The sequence below is a fragment of the Coffea arabica genome, chromosome 3c, assembly GCF_036785885.1.
Source record: "Coffea arabica cultivar ET-39 chromosome 3c, Coffea Arabica ET-39 HiFi, whole genome shotgun sequence".
NCBI classification, from domain to species: domain Eukaryota; kingdom Viridiplantae; phylum Streptophyta; class Magnoliopsida; order Gentianales; family Rubiaceae; genus Coffea; species Coffea arabica.
In genome coordinates, this window is record NC_092314.1 from 32,861,374 (window position 1) to 32,879,775 (window position 18,402).

At 35.4% G+C, this 18,402-nt stretch overlaps 2 protein-coding genes and 1 long non-coding RNA gene across 3 annotated transcripts; 2 read left to right on the plus strand and 1 right to left on the minus strand.

Annotated features, from left to right (window-relative positions):
* Window positions 1-969: 969 nt before the first annotated feature.
* Window positions 970-5,127, minus strand: LOC113734929 (uncharacterized). The gene is made up of 5 exons (XM_027261705.2): window positions 4,622-5,127; window positions 3,556-3,698; window positions 3,142-3,323; window positions 1,370-1,483; window positions 970-1,298 (listed from the first exon to the last, which is right to left on the minus strand). The coding sequence occupies exons 1-5, from the start codon at window positions 4,889-4,891 to the stop codon at window positions 1,171-1,173; spliced, it is 837 nt and encodes a 278-aa protein (XP_027117506.1). The 5' UTR covers window positions 4,892-5,127; the 3' UTR covers window positions 970-1,170.
* A 3,027-nt stretch (window positions 5,128-8,154) lies between these two features.
* LOC140037687 (uncharacterized) lies at window positions 8,155-11,892 on the plus strand. The gene is made up of 3 exons (XR_011841672.1): window positions 8,155-8,515; window positions 10,913-10,969; window positions 11,624-11,892. It is a non-coding gene; the product is annotated as an uncharacterized lncRNA (long non-coding RNA).
* Window positions 11,893-16,857: 4,965 nt separating this feature from the next.
* Window positions 16,858-17,793, plus strand: LOC113735808 (glutathione S-transferase U17-like). The gene is made up of 2 exons (XM_027262792.2): window positions 16,858-17,216; window positions 17,413-17,793. The coding sequence occupies exons 1-2, from the start codon at window positions 16,899-16,901 to the stop codon at window positions 17,791-17,793; spliced, it is 699 nt and encodes a 232-aa protein (XP_027118593.1). The 5' UTR covers window positions 16,858-16,898.
* Window positions 17,794-18,402: the final 609 nt, after the last annotated feature.

The following is an 18,402-nucleotide window of genomic DNA, read 5'->3' on the forward strand; positions in this document are numbered from 1 at the left end:
GTTGTATGGAATATGGTTATGCAGTTGAGTGATTTTATGACATTCAACCTTTGAGATTCTCTACAAGCGAGAGTGAAGACTCTTTTGTTTCAAATCTTGATTCACTTTGAGAGTGCTCTTGAGTGGATTGAATGTCATATCAACTTTGTATTCACCCAAATTGCGACTGACCTACCCAAATCCTATCCAAATTTCATTCAAACCTATTTTCTTATAAATCGGGGCGTTCTTGTGAGATTGCGGATTTCTCTCATCTTAGGAAAACTCGTATCCAAAAGTGAAGTGAGGAAAGAGAGAATTACTTTGCAATGTATGTTTGTTTGATAAGAAAAATCTTGAGAAAAAATGGATAGTCAGAGACATTTACTAAAAATATTGTGAGTAATTGACCAAATTTTCCCAAAATTCCATAGATAGCGTTTGCTTGTTGAGAAAAATGTGACTATCCATTTTTTCCTGCATTACGTGTCCTGCAAAATTTGGAAGACTTTGAATGAAAATAGTTGATTACTCACAAAAGTTTCAATAACTTCTATTAACTGCCATTGACTTTCATATTCTCAATATTTTTCTTTTAGAAACCAAACATGTGTAGGAAACTCATTGTTATTTTTCTTTACCACACTTTCTTTCACTTCACTTTCCCATACAACTTTTTTTCCTTTGGTAAGTGGAAAGTCTCAAGAGCAACCCAGCCCCTCCCTTCCATCCCCCCCCCCCTCCTCCCCCCAACCCCCACAAACAAAAAAAAGACATATTTCCTTCTATTCAAACGAAGATTTTGTAGGACACAAATGCAAGAAAGTAACAGGAACTTTTGGAGTTGGCCTAGTACCTAGAAGACAGCTCTTAGAGTTCTTCCTACTGCTTGATTTAAAGTTCAAATCCCGGGTCTGGCAATTAAGGGTAGGAAGGGGTGGAAGTTTTAAAACAAAAAAAAAAAAAAAAAAACAAAAAAAGGAGGAAAAGTGCAGGAAAATTTGCTGACTTTCCTGTCAAACAAACACATAGAAAGGGGGGGAAAACAACTTTCTCACACATTTCATTGCAAACGAACACTACCTTAGGTGAACCACACTTGCGCATGCCACACGGCAGTAAAGCTGATACGGTTGAACTACCAAAACATGGGGTTCCCTGAACTAAATAAGTGATCTTTTTTCTTCACTTCTACTTCTTCACCATAATGTATATGACGACACGTTGGCTACGATAATCTGGATGCCACTGTTCTTGATTAATACAACCAACGATGAAATCCTTCAATGCGGCTTCCAAGAAATACTCAAGGATGGCATCTGCTAAAGAATACATGAATTTATGCCAATTCCACATGTAAAAGTTCACCGAAAATGTAAACTATATGTACCGTTTCGAAGTTCTCCAGCTAACATAACAGTTGTATGGGTTCCACAAAGATCCAATAGAGTCGCCAACAAATCCATCACAGCTTGCTCGCTATAGATCACATCTGAGCCAAGCACTGAGATGCAATCACAAAAGAAATGAAGGGTCAAGAAATGATAATGAACAGCATCTTTGAAGTATGACCAAAGTATGTGTGTAGCTAATATCAGGATTATGCAAACCAACAAACTGGTATTGTCTTGAATCCTCGGAAATGAGGACTTCAGCTTAGAACAAACCAAGAATACGCATAGAAATGAGCTCTACTCAGCTTAACCCATACTTAAACATTAATGCACAGAGGTCCAGGGCCAGATTCTACGTCCCATTTCATGAAGGCCATTAATTTTAGCATTCTCACTGTTGGATATGATGTACATAGATTCCATATGTAGAACTTCAGCTTGGGTAAATGGTGTCATCTACAAATACTAGCAGCATAGGCATTCACTAACAACTTATTGAGTTCTCAGCCCCTCAAAAGAAAGTGAAAAACCCCCTTATAGAGATAACCAGCAAGTCATAACTGCAACAGCAAGGAGATGATTGACCAAGGGTGCAAGGACTTTAGGTTCTTGGACTCTTCAAATATAGCTCATTCAATATCGATGCTTCTTTAGTTTATGAACATTTAAGCCTGCCATTAGATGACTATGCTTGGTATAAAGCATCAGAACAAAAAAAGCTTCTTGACCTGTCCAAGCATTGTTGAGTTATTTAGGCTTCGGCTACCAATACTTTGTCTCTTTAATATCTCTTTAGTAACTATGGTACAATAAGCAATAAGATTCAGGCTTACCGTGGCATTAAAGATTATATCGTACTAATTCCAGAAAGAGAGCACTTGAGGTTAGAGGTACAAATGGTATACATTTAACTACTTTAACCCAAAAAAAAAAAAAGAAAGAAAACTACTACTTGAAGTTCCATATTTGATTCCTCTTTGCTTTAACCAATTCTAATTAGCACTCTTGGGCCAGGTTGCAGTGGTACAAACTTATAGATTTCTGCTTTCCATGGGATATGTTCTCTTATTTGCTCAGTTTCCTAGAAGTCTTTGACAGAAGAAGCTTTGCATTGTGAACTTTCTTACCATCATCTTAGAGAACAATGCCCAAACTCGCCAGAAAGTTGAGGGATAGTGTCCAGAATATAAACATGAAAAGAGTTCAGAAAAAAAAAAAGCCATAGAAAACTAGTTAGAAGCTCCTCTTTCAAAATCTATAACAGCCATTGAAAACTTTTCTACTTTCCTGCCCATTGATCCATAAGATAGAAATATATGCCATATGGATACACATAAAAACCTAAGAAACAAATAGTTGTACTATGGACCAGCAAGGAGTAGAACCATATCTTTTGCTCCATACATCCACCTAATGATTCTCAACAAATACATAGTTTTCCTATTGACCTACAAGGATTAGTTTATGCTGAATGCAATCACCTGTGTGTTTGACTAGGAAATAGTATTACAGTAATACTATTGCTAGCGTAGTATTACTCTTCCGAACCCTGGCATCCTCCAGAGAAGGGAGAAAAAAGCAGATGTTGAAATAATGGCGTATTGATGAATGCAAAAGATAACAATATGAAAGTATACCAATCATTTTACCAAAAAATAAAACAACAATATGGACTACGAAAGGCACATGCAGAGGCCATTTGTGTGCAATTTAAGTTTGAGTAGATGAGTAACCTAAGGTAAAGCAAAGCATCTTAAGAGGCAAGTACCATAATCAGGAAGGGGATAATGCAAATCTTGGTCCAGATCATCTCCCCATGTGAGCTCTTTTACTATGGCAGACCCTCGTACATCACCATATAGATTGGCTACAACATTCTTCTTTAACAGCCTAAGTCTATCTGGCAGGTCGGTGAGAACAACATCAGCACCCAAAAGAGCTGTAATGCAACTGAAGAAGACATGAGAAAAAGGAAGTTCAAGAAAAATAGCATCATATGCGTGTCAAATGAAAGAAAACTTTTTAACCTTTCTAACAACTCATATTTATTCAATTATATTCACACAGATAAATCCTAGACAAAATCAACTCATATCCAACAATGTTTACTGCTAATTCTCTCTCTCTCTTATAAAATAAACAAATAATCAGCCACAAGGCTAGAGATGATAAGTAATATTACCCAACCAATCCACAGCCAGAACCCAACTCAACAACTTTTTTTTCCTGAAGAAGAACTTTTCTGCATTCCACAGCATGCTCTAAGAACTTTCCAAGAACAACTCCACTGTCCCACATCACTGCCCCAGTTACACCAGGAGTACCCTATTGCATACTCTTGTTATTGGTTTGAAAAAGGGTCCAACAATTTTAAAGAATTATAATCGTACAAGAAGATATTAGATGGAAATAACAAAGTAAACATTGTCGAAGCTTGTCTATCAATGTTGAAGCCTCAAATGCAAGCACAAGCATTTCCAAGTCCAGAAGAAAAGGAGCTATTACAAGCTAAAAAGCTTTCCAAACTATATCTGTTTCACTATATCCTGATCATCTCAGAGATGGCTTCATACAGAATCCGAAATACTTGAAATTCTCATCGAAGGACAAGCTTGAAGCTTACATATCTAGACTCAGAGAAGAAACAAGTGTATCAAATTTTACTTGTAAAATAGAAATAGCAGTAGTTTGTCTTTCATCAATCTCACAAAAATTATCCACTTTCCCCTTTAAAGTCACCATATCTTGTAAACAAGGAGGTAACACTCCTAGATTACTTCAGAAAATTGGTTACCTACTCATGGTCCAAAATGCTGTTAACACTTACTCCTGGTGCCAACTAAGTAAGAATTCATCCATGAAATAAACTTCAAGCAGAATTAATAAAAGCCACATCTAAGACTATTATCGACTCAAGTGGATCATCCATCAACTGTCAACTGAAGCACAAATAAACTGAATCAGACATTCAACGCCTTTTCTTTCACAAGTAACAGTAAAATATCCTCTCTCTTTTTCTCCCCCAATTTGAAAAAAAAAAAAAAACTCTACCAATAGATGCATTGAAATAAATTCTTTCCAAGCCTAGTCAACTGGGCATTGACCATTTTCCGCCAAATCTACATCTACAAACTCGCCTACAGTTTTCAGGATGTTAGATCAAATCAAAAACTAAAAATCACTCAACAATACTGTCAATATAAAGCCTATTCAAATTGGAAGAGGACAGATAGAGAGAGAGAAGCTACCAAGGAAGAAGGGGATTGGAGAATGGAGAGAGAGCGACCGCAAGCATCTATGTGGAGTTGGGGAGAAGATTGATGAACAAAGACATTGTGCTTTGAGAGAATGGGCTGTTGGAGTCCCCACAAAAGCATGATTTCTTCGGCCGCCTCTTCACTACGCACAATTCTCACTTTCCCCTTGTACAATCCCAGCCCTTCCACTTCCAGCATTTCTGATTCCTCAAGCTCCTCTTCTCCTTTTCCACCTCCATCTTTTGAGTATTCACTGAGCATGGTAGCGCTCGATTCTTTTAAGGATTTTTTTAAAAACAATTCTTTTGGCCCGTCAAATTCTAGTCTCTCTGTTTAGCTTCATGAATGAAAGGAAGAAGATGAATTGATGAATTACTTGGCAATTCTACCCGGTCCGATGGTGCTCCATGTTAAAATATTTGTGCCCACTCACGACTCATCTCTTTAAGGAAGGGCAAACTTCATTTTGCACCTCCGAATTTGTACCGCTTTCACACGTTGCATTCTAAATTTTAATTTTAGACATTTTGTATTCTAAATTCTTAATTTTGAACACTCTATGCCCCAAGCTCTTACGTTTGTCATACTTAAATCCAGTCAATAATGATTTTTACAAAATTAATGGTATAAAGGATCCAATAAATTAATGAAATATGCCCGGAGTAATCAAAAGGTGCCAAGGTATCACAGTAGAAATAAAACAATACATTATTTTTAGTTTGCACCATCTTTTATCTCATCAGATTTGCTAACAAATTGATAATTAAGACTCTATAAATGAAAGATAATGTGCTCCAAATAGTAAAAAAAAGCTAATGAATCGTAGTTGGAACAAAGCAGTATATTGGCATTAATTTTCACTGTCTTTTATCTCATTAATTTTGCCAACATAATCATTCATTGGACTTAAATGAGACAAACCAACGTTGTCAAAATCGCGATCCGGATCATAGGATCGTACAGAAAGTTACAATAAAAAATTTGAAAAAGAAAGAAAGAAAAAGAAAAGGAGAAGGAAAATGAAAAAGAGGTTTTACATTTTAAAAATTTTTTCTACAATTTTTACAGCAAGTTACAATAAAGTTTTAAATAAACACCAAAATAACTCATTTGCCAAACTAGGCCATTGTTTCTTCGCTCAACAGTACTCTAGAGTATTACTTATAGACATTAATCTCCTCTATCCTCAACTTCAATTTGAATACTGAATATAGTACTATTCTTTTGCTACTTGTTTTGGATAATATTCCAATAAAAGTTAATTTTAATATTATTAAAACAGAAGACTTAAAAATTCAAAAATTTGACAAAATTTTCGTTGAAATATCATGGATATCGTACAAAAAAATCACACAAATTGCATTGTTCACGATTAATTTGCTTGTCATCGTAGTTGAATGAAATTATAGTTATGCTTGAACGAAAATTATTAAAAAAAATTGAAATTCAAAATCGAGCTAAACCAACCCTTACATGTAACGGCTAGAGCTTCTTTTTGTGTGATAGAGAGATTGATGAGAGGAACTGTAATAGATTTTGTCGAACAGCAAAGTGAAAACAAGTAAGGAGTCTAAAGAGGGATTTTTGCAGTAGATTTCATGGAAAAAATGATGGATCAAGAGCTGACACAGTGGGGCAATTGAGAGCAAGATGGGAAAGGGGAAACGTTTAGGAAGAGACGGCAATGGGAGAGGTTGTTTAATTAATGATGGATTAATAATTACCTCTTCAGTGGAGGCGGTTGTACAATGAGAGCAAGAGCTAAAATGAGTAGGGAAACAAGTGAATACTAAACAGGAAGGAGCATGAAAAAATACGTTCACCAACCTTTTAGAACGCTACGGAATCCATCCTGAGGGCATTGGAATTGGTCTTCAAGTAAAAGGAAATTTGAGGCTCTTTCTCACGAGAGTTTTTTCTCTCTCTAGGTAGAGAAACTTCCGCCTAGTGGGTGCCTGAAAATAATTCTAGTTTTCAAAACTTTCTGTGCCTTCATCTTTCCCAAAAACTTTCAGAGCCATCTGAGCTGAGAATCTACTTTGGTTTCTGCAAATAATTAGTAAACGCAGTAGCAGGTAACTGTTATTAGATTGTCTATTGTGAATCGTGTCCATCCCTGTCCAAATTTGCCTTTGTAAACATCAACTTTCCATCTTTTTTGGACCGTGTAATTGTTAATAATAGTTACATTTTTTTTTTTATCGATACAGAGGTGTCCGAGTCAATCCTTACGGAGCCCGACTAATCCCCTGCGGCCTGGACCCGACGTCCCAACGTACTTGGGTATTTGGGTATGTTGGGGCGTCGGGTCCGGGCTGCAGGAGATTAGTCGGGCCCCGTAAGGATTGATTTGGATATCCCTGTGTCGATAAAAAAAAAAAGTAACTGTTATTAACAATTACACGGTCGAAAAAAGATGAAAAGTTGATGTTTACAAAGGCAAATTTGGACAGGGATGGACACGATTCACAATAGACAATCTAATGACAACATTTGATGTAATACTAGTTTGGCATAATGGAAACTTAAACTTTGATATTGTCCATTTTTCTAAGGTTAAAATGTCCACCTATTTTTTCTTTTTTTTGTTGACAACACTAGTCTCGGTGTTTAGTAGCAACACATTCTAAGAAGTAATGGCAAATGACCTTCTACACTTTCTATTGAATTTTAGATATCTATATGAGCAAATTATCCGGATAATTACCAAACTTTTAGAATCGTTGAGTTTTGGCCATTAAACTATTAAAAGTCTGGTTTTAACTACTGAACTATTTAAAGTCTAGATATCAAACAATTCTGTTAGATTTAATCGTTAAACATGACAGATTTGAGTGTTCGCACGATTCACGAGACAAAAGAAAGAGACATAGTGTGAGAACTCGAGAAAATTATATGCATGCTATGAATTTCTTTTATTTTAGTTATTTTGAAATTAGAAATATTATATATAATGAATAAATGGTTAAATTAAATGCCTAATTGAATTTATATAAAAGTTGAGAATTTAGAAATATCCTAGAATGGTGAAAAAAAAAATTATATGAATCAAATAAACATATGATATGCATATTGTAATTTGAGCCATTTGAATATAATATATAGTTGAATAAGTTACATGATTAATTAATTTTCCTTAAAGCCAAATGTGTGAAAATCTACTAGATCAAAATAAGCAAAAATTTTCAAGGTACATACAAATTAGAACAAACGTAATTTTGAGACAATGTGTGAGACAATAAAATTTCGGATTCATGGCAAATAAATGAACTAAAATTAAAAGACCAAACCAATCTTGGAACCTACGTAAGTAACCATGCAGTCAAACAAAATAAACTATCAGCAATTTTTACAATAGGAGCCGAGGGAGGAAAAAACAATTGGAGAATTTGGAACCGAATGGAAGTAAAATAATCTTCAAGAAATTTGAGCGGTGGCCTGAGTGAGCTGCTTAGTTGGTAGCATCGACTGGAACATTGACCACCGAATGAATTGTTTTCCTTTTGATCCTTAAGTCTTCTAAGCAGAGAGCTAAGTGAATATAAGAGGAGAAAGTAGCTGCCAATGGTTAGCCAAATCCAAGCGGTGACCGAGTGAAGGAAAAAGAGAAACCAACTACAAAACTTGGGCGGTGGCAAAGAGCAAGACAAAATCTGTAGCACCTCTCCTTGCCAAGTTAGCATCGAGAGAAAACAGAGAGAGTGAGAAAAGAGAGCGAAACTGAGGAAGTGAGAGTGGGAGCTTGGTTGGTTTCTTCACGAATTAACCCAGGGACAAGAAGAAATATGGTAAGGAAAGTAAGGGAGGCTGGAGCTAGCACTCGAGGGCACAAAAGTTGGGAAGAGAAACTGATTACGTTTGCAATTCCTAACACTTAAGCCAGAGGTAAACTATAGCCTTTCTTTCCATTTCTTTTGCGTTTTGCTAGTAGTCTTTTAGGCTGAGTTAGAACCAAGTAAAGAAAGAAACTTTCTAGAAAGCAAAGATCAACAAAGCTGGAAATGTTCGTTTGAAATTGTTATCCGATATTTGATGAGCTAAGCTGTAATTTTCTGGTTGTTTCTTATGTTGCGTATCTTATATACACTCTCTAGCCATATATCTTGGCATACATACAGATTATATCTTCAAATAAAACCTGTTAAGATGAAATTATGATGAACTGCTGGCTGGAATTCTTGATACAATGAAGGATGATTGCCGATGGGGTAAACTTGAAAAGAATTTCGGTTCTGGCCAAAAGTTTTGTTGCAACTGGTTAGGACTTGTTTGGTGCACCATCGGTGACCTTAATCTGATCATGCATGTAATATTTGAGTGCTAAAAGCAAGCAAAAAAATGAACTTTGAAAGCAACACTAAAGCTGGAATTTCAAGACAGCAGATTGGGATGGAAAAGCTGCAATTTTGGTTATTTCTCTAAAAGTTTTGCTAGATTGTGACTAGGACTCATGCATTATGCTCTGCATAATGTTTCTGGGGTGATGCATGTGAATTTCTATAGTAAAAATTTGAGTTTTATGGCAGGTTTCTTGCTGGAATTCCCAGCTTTCGCCGAGAGAGGAAATGAACTTCATATCAGCTTTTCTTTGGAATTTTAGCTGCAAATTTTTATGTCTGCTGTTCAAGATTACTTTGTAGACTGATAATTATATTTTTGCATGTTGAGTTGGAGTTAAAACTGAAGAAATTATGGAGGAAGTGCTGCGTACTAAACTGCTACATGGTTGAATGATTTAGCTAGCTGATGACAAGATATGTGGTGTAGCATATGTTACGCGAGTTAGGATTCGCATCGAATTCAATGGATCTGCCTGAGTACAGTTGCCAGCTAGCCTTACCATTGTTCATTAGATAATATCATGGAAGCATATTGTTTCTTCACTGCCTGCATGGCACAGACTGTTCATGCTTGCCCTACCAAGAGCAATCACATTTTTATACCACCACTAGCTGCTGATCTAACTAATTCTCTTAATGGATTTCTCGGGGTCATTCAATGCTTGCCAATATGCTACTCTTATCATGCATCAAACTAGGGGTGTTTCGCGAATCGAGCCGCTCGCGAGCGGCTCGAATACGAGCTCGATTTGAGCTCGTCAAAATCGAGTTCGAGTCGATCTCGAGTCAATTAAGTCGATCTCGAGCTCGAACTAAAAAACATTAAGTTCGTTGGCTCGTGAGCTCAATTATATATTTATTTTTTATTTTTTATTTTAATAGTAAAATTACATATATTTTCCTAATATTTTATTATTTATTAAAAAATTATTATTTTATTTATTTTTAAAAATAAATAATAATTTTTTATTTTTTAAAAATAAAATAATAATAATAATTTTTTTATTTTTTAAGCTCGAGCTCGACTTGAATTTGACTCGAGCTCGAGCTCGAGCTTGATATTTTGAACTCGTCGAGCTCGAGATCGAGTTCGAGTTTCACAAAATTAACTCGAGCTCGGCTTGATTAGCCAAAACTCAACTCGAACTCGACTCGTTTGCACCTCTACATCAAACATCACTCTGGCCTAGGGGTTATTAGACCTTGCACAGGATTTGTGGTCTCGTGGCTTGGAGTTTATCAGTAAGGCATTTTCAGCAAGCACCCCACACTCACCATCCTTGTTGGAGAAAGAGTGCTATACGTGAAATGTACCCTCTAGTTTTCATATTCCCGTGTATCTGTTATATCTCTTTTTATTTATTGTAGAACAAAGCATTGAGCATGTTTGCTTCATGTACGTCTTATTGATTTTAACACTTGAAAAGCTGGTGAATTAGAGCAAATTTAAACAACAAGCAAACTAGAATCTGGTTTAGCTTAAAAAGGAAAGGAATGAAAAGTTCACTAGCCTTAATATCTAAATTTGGGTTGAAAATAGTTTAACCTTAGTTTAAACACCTCACCGACCTTAAATTTGGAGTATATGTATATCTCCCTTGTTTGAGTTGATAAATTTGATAAATCTCGAAGAGAAATGTAAGAAAGAATTGCTGGAATTTCACATCTTATTTGATAAGCTAAGGAACTTGGTTTCTAGTGATTTAAACATTAAATCGGTGAGATTTTAACGCTTAAAACTTCTCTCTTTACACTTTAGAACTTATGTTTGGGCCTGCACATAAAATTCCTAACCTTAAAAGTGTGAATCAAATGGAAGTGTTAAGAGTACTAGACTGCTTGGATTAGTTGAACTTTGTTTAAAGAATCCTAAAACTCTAAATAAACTTATTAGAATTCACATTAAGAATACCTGAATGATTGTAGTTGTATTTTACCTCAGGAATAGAGAGTGATCAAGGGTTTAACCCAGAAAGCGAAACTTAATCGACATTTAACGGTGAGTATTTCCGAATTTGTGTGTTTAACTGTTTATACTTACTTAAGTGAAATTATGTGATAAATGTACTTATTATGAAATATTGCTAGTGACTCAATTGTAAAGTGTATCTTAATTGTCCCTCACCTTCTAAGTCGGAAGTGTACTTTATCGCACTTGACTGAGTTTGAGGTTGAAGGTTGATAATTGATCAAATGTTATTGTAAGTGTGCATGACTGTAAGCCGTGTGTGTATTTTACCACACCGGCTGAACTGGGTCCCAAAAACCTTTGTTCAATGGACTATTCGAGCCAGCAAAAGGGTTTGGTCGGATAGGACGGTAGCTTTGGGTAAGTGTATTGGTACGCTCGAGTATTACCACGGAGTAGCAGATTATTGATATTGATATGGCCATCTAAGTGAGGGAAGTGTTTATTGTTTTGGAGGTTATAAGAAAGAGTTCGGTGGAGTGTGTAGTGCATTGAAGTGGCTTTAATGCGAGCACCGTATCCTTTTAAAAGTGATCGTTCAGTGAAGTGTTCTCTAATTCATTCAGTGAAGTGTTTCCTTAATTGTTTAATTTTGCTACTTATTTAAGTGTTTAATTGAATGTTACTTGTTCGGCAAATCTCACTGAGCTTTAGCTCAACCTTTTAGCTTTGTTTTCCTTACAGGAGCTGGAGATCGAAGAGTGATTGGATTGAATTAGAAAGTTATTTTGGGAAGATCCGTTACCGTGTATATATTGTAGTCATAGTTTCTTTTATATTTTGAGATGATTGAATCTTTTGTTTTGAGGTTGGTGTGATATTAAGAATGGCTGTTTAGAACATGTATTTTATTTTTTTTATTGGACAAATTTATGTTTCAAACTGAATAGAGTTGTACCTAAGAGTGAATGTTCAGTTGTTCACTGGTAATGTTATTTCTGAAGTTAATGTAAGTGAGTGACCCCTGACGAGAGTCAGACAGGCGGTCCACTAACTTCTAGAGTATGCCTTATGAGAAGGTGGGGTCGTCACACATAGTTAACGATTAAATTTGATGGAATGACCTGAAATTTAAACTTTAGATGGTTCAATGATCAAAACCAAACTTTTAATAGTTTAGTAGTTAAAAGTCAATGATTCCAAAAGTTTAGTGGTCATCTGAATAATTTGCTCTAGAGGTGGCAATTTGGATTGAGATCCATTTATCCATCCATATAATCCATAATTAAATGGATTTGGATTATCCATTTATAGTATTGGTTTTAAATGGTTAATCAAAGTAAAACCATTAAATTAAATGGATTTATATGGATTATCCACAAAAACCATATATATCCATTTACTTAAAAACCAAATAAATGAAACAGAAAGGAAATGAACTTCCGAAACGGCTCGCCAGCCAATGGGGTAGCGCTCTCGCCATTGCGGTCAGTTGATGTTGGGTGTTGGCCTCGGAGACTCAGAAAAACATGTCCGAGGACTTGGGGAGTCTTCGTAAGTTTGGACTAATCAGCTCACTACTACATTTCCATGGGCTGTCTTCTAAATTAGAAAAATGTGGAATAAGGGAACTAGTAAAATATTTAAATGGATTATAAATGGATAATTGGTTTTTATTTAATCCATTTAGATCCATCCATTTAGATCCATTTATTAAATGGATTGGATCAACGGAGACTCGAGCTTCAGTTTCAATTATGTGCCATTGAAACTCAAGAAAAAAGTATCAAATCATACCATGAACAACTTACTGCTTCCCTAAAATATTTTGCTTTTACATCAAACTTACAACCAAATACTACTATAAACAGTTCTTGGATTAAAAACTTATGAAGTAAAATTTACAAATGAAATATTTATTTTTCTTTGCAAGATAATAACTCATAAATAACATGAGCAATATGATTACTGGGAGCTCATACTATTAGATTCCTTTGATAAACCAGCCTACGATCTGCTTTCCAGATTTTTAAACCATGCTCTTGTCCCTCTTAGCTCCATCTCCAGTATGTCCAACAAAAGGTTACATACAAAAGCTTCATCTTGGTCTTTAAGAACCATATCTATATATTTTCAGCCAAACTATTTTAATATAAGTAGTGTTTTCCAATATCCAAATGATTTACTCCACATTCTAACAATTTTACTGCTTTTCAATTGACATTGATATCCATCTGACAATCAACCAAAAAAGTGGATTCATCAAAATGTCTTACCAATAAGTATGGCAATCTTCAAATATGGTGTTATGTGGAAACAAACACCATTCATATTGAAGACCTTATTAACAGCTGCAGAAATTTATAAAGCACTATAATCACATAAGAAATACAAATTGAATCAAACTATTCTGCGCTAGATCAATTTTCTATATACTCAAATTAAACGGCAAAAAAATTCTTCCTCTTTTCCATGAAATTTCACGGAAAGGCTTCCTGAATCTTAATCTACAAATCTTGTAGTGTCATTGAATGATCAAACCTACGGTTTATACAATGTATGATACTTTTATCATCACAGTCTATGTCTTATACGAACATAATTAAATCAAACTCATGTCACAATACTATTATATAAAAGGGAAACTTTCCAATTTGGTCCCATATATTTTCAAAACAAAAAACTTTTCAGTCCTCACATTCAAAATCAGCCAAAATGATCCCTCAGATACCAAAAATTTTGTGCATTTGGCCCTACAACTTTTTTTTACCCAGTTTTTTGACCAAAAATACATGCCTACCTCATGTGCCTACAATTGCAAGGGCATAATGGAAACAAAATTTGTTTCCTATCACAGAAAAAAAAAGAAACACACACACACACACACTTGACCGCCCTCCCCACTTTTAGCCATTAAAACCTATTTCTAATTCTTAAGCAACCAAAGCCCAATTCCCAATTATGAAACTTTAGCGATTGCAACTTCACAAAAGGTGAAGAAAATGGCATAGAATTTAGATTGGAAAAGGGTAAAAATGATAAAAAAAAAAAAACATTGGTGAATCACCACACATAATATTGCGAGTCTGTCTAACAAAGAAGGAAAGTATTGCAAATCACAACACATAATATTGTGGCACATAATGTTGGCGACACATAATAATAGTCTGTCTGTCTAACACATAACATTGGTGAATCACCACACATAATATTGCGAATCACCACACATAAAGAAGGAAAGTAAAGGCTTGAATCCATTTGACTATTGCGAGTCTGTCTGAGAAAGAAGGAAACGAATTTTGCTTCCATTTTGCCCTTAAAATTATGGACGGTGAGGTTTTTCTGGTCAAAAAAATTGAGCAAAAATGAGCTCTGAGACAAAATTGACAAAATTTTATCTATAAGGGACTACTTTGACTGATTTTGAATGTGATGAATAAATAATATTGGTGACACATAATAATAGTCTGTCGGACACATAACATTGGTGAATCACCACACATAATATTGCGAATCACCACACATAAAGAAGGAAAGTAAAGGCTTGAATCCATTTGACTATTGCAAGTCTGTCTGAGAAAGAAGGAAACGAATTTTGCTTCCATTTTGCCCTTGAAATTATGGACGGTGAGAGCAAAAATGAGCTCTGAGACAAAATTGACAAAATTTTATCTATAAGGGACTACTTTGACTGATTTTGAATGTGATGAATAAATAATATTGGTGACACATAATAATAGTCTATCGGACACATAACATTGGTGAATCACCACACATAATATTGCGAATCACCACACATAAAGAAGGAAAGTAAAGGCTTGAATCCATTTGACTATTGCGAGTCTGTCTGAGAAAGGAGGAAACGAATTTTGCTTCCATTTTGCCCTTGAAATTATGGACTGTGAGGTTTTTTGGTCAAAAAAATTGAGCAAAAATGAGCTCTGAGAAAAAATTGGCAAAATTTTATCTATAAGGGACTACTTTGACTGATTGTGAATGTGATTGACAAAAAAGTATTTTTTTTCCAAACATTTGAGGGACTAATTTGACAATTTTTCCTTATATAAAATACCAATACTTATTTTAAACATGTTACAATATATTGATAGGTTTTTTGACACACATTAAGCGGACTACAAACTACTCAATTGTCATCCCTTCTCCTCTCACTATTGCGAGTCTGTCTGAGAAAGAAGGAAACGAATTTTGCTTCCATTTTGCCCTTGAAATTATGGACGGTGAGGTTTTTCTGGTCAAAAAAATTGAGCAAAAATGAGCTCTGAGACAAAATTGACAAAATTTTATCTATAAGGAACTACTTTGACTGATTTTGAATGTGATGAATAAATAACATTGGTGAATCACTAGGGATGACAACGGGGTGGAGGACTCCTCCCCCATCCCCCGCACCGTTGCCTACAAACTCCCCCCGCCCCCGCCCCCGCCCCCGCCCCACCCCGCTTTCCCAATGGGTGCCCCACGGGACTAATAAAATTTTGTTATATAATTTTATTATGGTTAAATTTTAATAAATAATCAAGTACTAAAATATCAACACATCATTAAATTATTATTCATTGTAATTTTACAATTGAAACTTATAAAAACAATCAAACAAAAATTATTTGAATACAATTCAACATGATGAAATAAATATAACTAAAGTAATCAAGTTTTCACTTTTGGTACAAATACAATCAATAATTCATTATTGTGCTTTTGCTTTTTTTAAGAAAAAAATGTTATTGTATTAAGTGTAATTAGGGGTTTAGTATAAATGTATTAGTAAATTTAGTATAACCAATTAATAATTTGTATTAGTACACATATATAATTATTAGTATAATTAACAATATCAATTATATTATATATACTAATAGACATCATATAATACATATAACTAATAATATCATTATCATAAGTTTGTAACCAATTAAATTATATATTATATATATAATTATATACCTATATATATTTTATATATTTATTTTTTTAAAGCAGGTGACGGGGCGAGGGATGGGGCGGGGGTACACTCCCCCGCCCTCCGCCCCATTTCTAAGCAGGGTGGAAAAAATTCCCCCCGCCCCCTCCCCATCCCCATTTGTCCCCCGCGGGGCGGGTGACATCCCTATGAATCACCACACATAATATTGCGAATCACCACACATAAAGAAGGAAAGTAAAGGCTTGAATCCATTTGACTATTGCGAGTCTGTCTGAGAAAGAAGGAAACGAATTTTGCTTATATTTTGCCCTTGAAATTAAGGACCCTGAGGTTTTTTTGGTCAAAAAAATTGAGCAAAAATGAGCTCCGAGACAAATTGGCAAAATTTTATCTATAAGGACTACTTTGACTGATTTTGAATGTGATGGACAAAAAAGTTGATATAACTAGATTCCAATCTTTTGTCTTATGCGCACTTTCTAAAGTCGTATATATATATTTTTTTTCTTTTTAATTTCCATGACAATTTAATTTAGTGGCTTTTCTTGTTTTGGGCTCAGTCAATTGTCAGGGAATAAAAAGGGATAAAAGTTTTATGCAGTATTCCAAGTACTGTCGTAGATCAACGTCAACCTTCGGGCTCTAACTAGCCAAAAAAAAAAAAAAAACCCCAGAATACTTCTCTGCCTTTTGATATAACGAATAAAAATAAAAACAAAAACAAAACGTAATTGCATTCGCATCCACCAATTCCTGATACCGATCGTCATTGCTGAAAGAATAATATCCCCAGAAAAAAAAAATTTTTTTGACTGACCAAATCTTGACTTAAATAATACCAATATTCTATCATTAGTCGTCGTCCAGCAGCAAAGTCAAAATTTTCCTGAAACTTTAAAGAACAGGTACTCACCACCAATCCGACGTCTCTTGCAAGCTTCGTAGCTCCTATAAATAGTACTAAATATACTTCAAGAACTTCACCCCCTAACTATTCTGCAAAGTGAAATTTTTAGCTTATTTTTGTGCTAAAAAGATTTGAAAAAAGAAAAAGGGTTCGAGAGAAAACTAGCCATGGCAGCAAGTGATGTAAAGCTTCTTGGTGCACGTCCGAGCCCATTCGTGAACCGGGTTCAGGTTGCCCTCAACCTCAAGTCAATAGACTATGAATTCATCCCACAAAACTTGGCAGACAAAAGCGAGCTCCTTCTTAAATCTAATCCTGTTCACAAGAAGGTCCCAGTACTCATCCATGGTGGTCAGCCCATCTCCGAGTCACTTGTGATTGTGCAGTACGTTGATGAGGTCTGGTCTGGTCCTCCCTCTCTCCTTCCTGCTGATCCCTATGACCGCGCCACAGTTCGCTTTTGGGCCGCTTACATTGATGAAAAGGTACCACTAAAAGTTCTCTGCTTCATCACTCACTCCCCTCTTTTCAACATCATATATATATATATATATATATATATATATATATATATATATATATATATATATATGATACTTTTTCTGCATATTCTTCAGTTATCATGTAGTACTACTACATTATAAGAAAAAAAGAGTCAATGGGGTTTAATAAATGTGGCAGTGGTCTCCATTGGTGCGGAATCTTATAAATGCAACGGACGAGCAGTCAAAAGCAGCTGCAGCGGAGAAAGTATTTGAAGGCTTAAAATTGTTGGAGGATGCATTTGTGAATTCAAGCAAAGGGAAGGGCTTCTTTGGTGGAGAAAAATTAGGCTTCCTAGATGTTGTTCTGGGTTGCTACTTGGGATGGGTAAGGGCTGGAGAAATAATTACAGGTTTGAAAATACTGGACGAAACCAAGACAGCAGCCCTGGTGGGATGGGCTGAGAGGTTTACTTCTAATAAAGCTGTTGATGGTGTTATTCCCGAGCCTGAGGAACTCGCTAACTTTATGAAAATGCAAGCTAGGGCCGCTGCTGCTGCTGATGCTTCTTCAAAGTGAAAAGGGCGCATCTTTTCATGCGCCCATGACTGATGGCCCTAGTGGTCATCGTTTTTTCATTTTTTTTCATTTTTGTTGTTGTTTGGACTGTGCGAGAATAATTGTAATGGGGAAGCTTCCTTTCCCAAATGAAAGTTGTAATGGGAGAGCTTCCTTTCATGAATGGAAGCTCTCTCCTTTTTCTTTTTTTTTAATTTATTTCTTCTGATTCCAATTTCGTGGGATGACCTATGAAATGGTTTTTTTTTGTTACATTGCACCTTGCTGAAACTTAAAATCAAATTATTTCTTTTCTTTTCTTTTTATAAATTGATTATCCAATCTGGAAGAAGATCAGAAAGGAAATTTGATTAAAGTGGGAGGGGCTCAAGAACTCAGCACAAGGCATTAAGTGCGACTTGAAGTAGAAATATGTAAGTAAACTGGTGTTGCTGCACTTTGTGGCCCAAACTAGGACATTTCACCGTGTCCAACCGTTCTATGAGCCTTCTAAGTAATTCTGCGCAATGTAACGTATTTGCCCATTAACCAATAAGTGGTACAATGAAAGGTACAGCTTTGTATTCCTGGACATCCATGTGAGGACTTATAAATTTGTTTATATTTGTT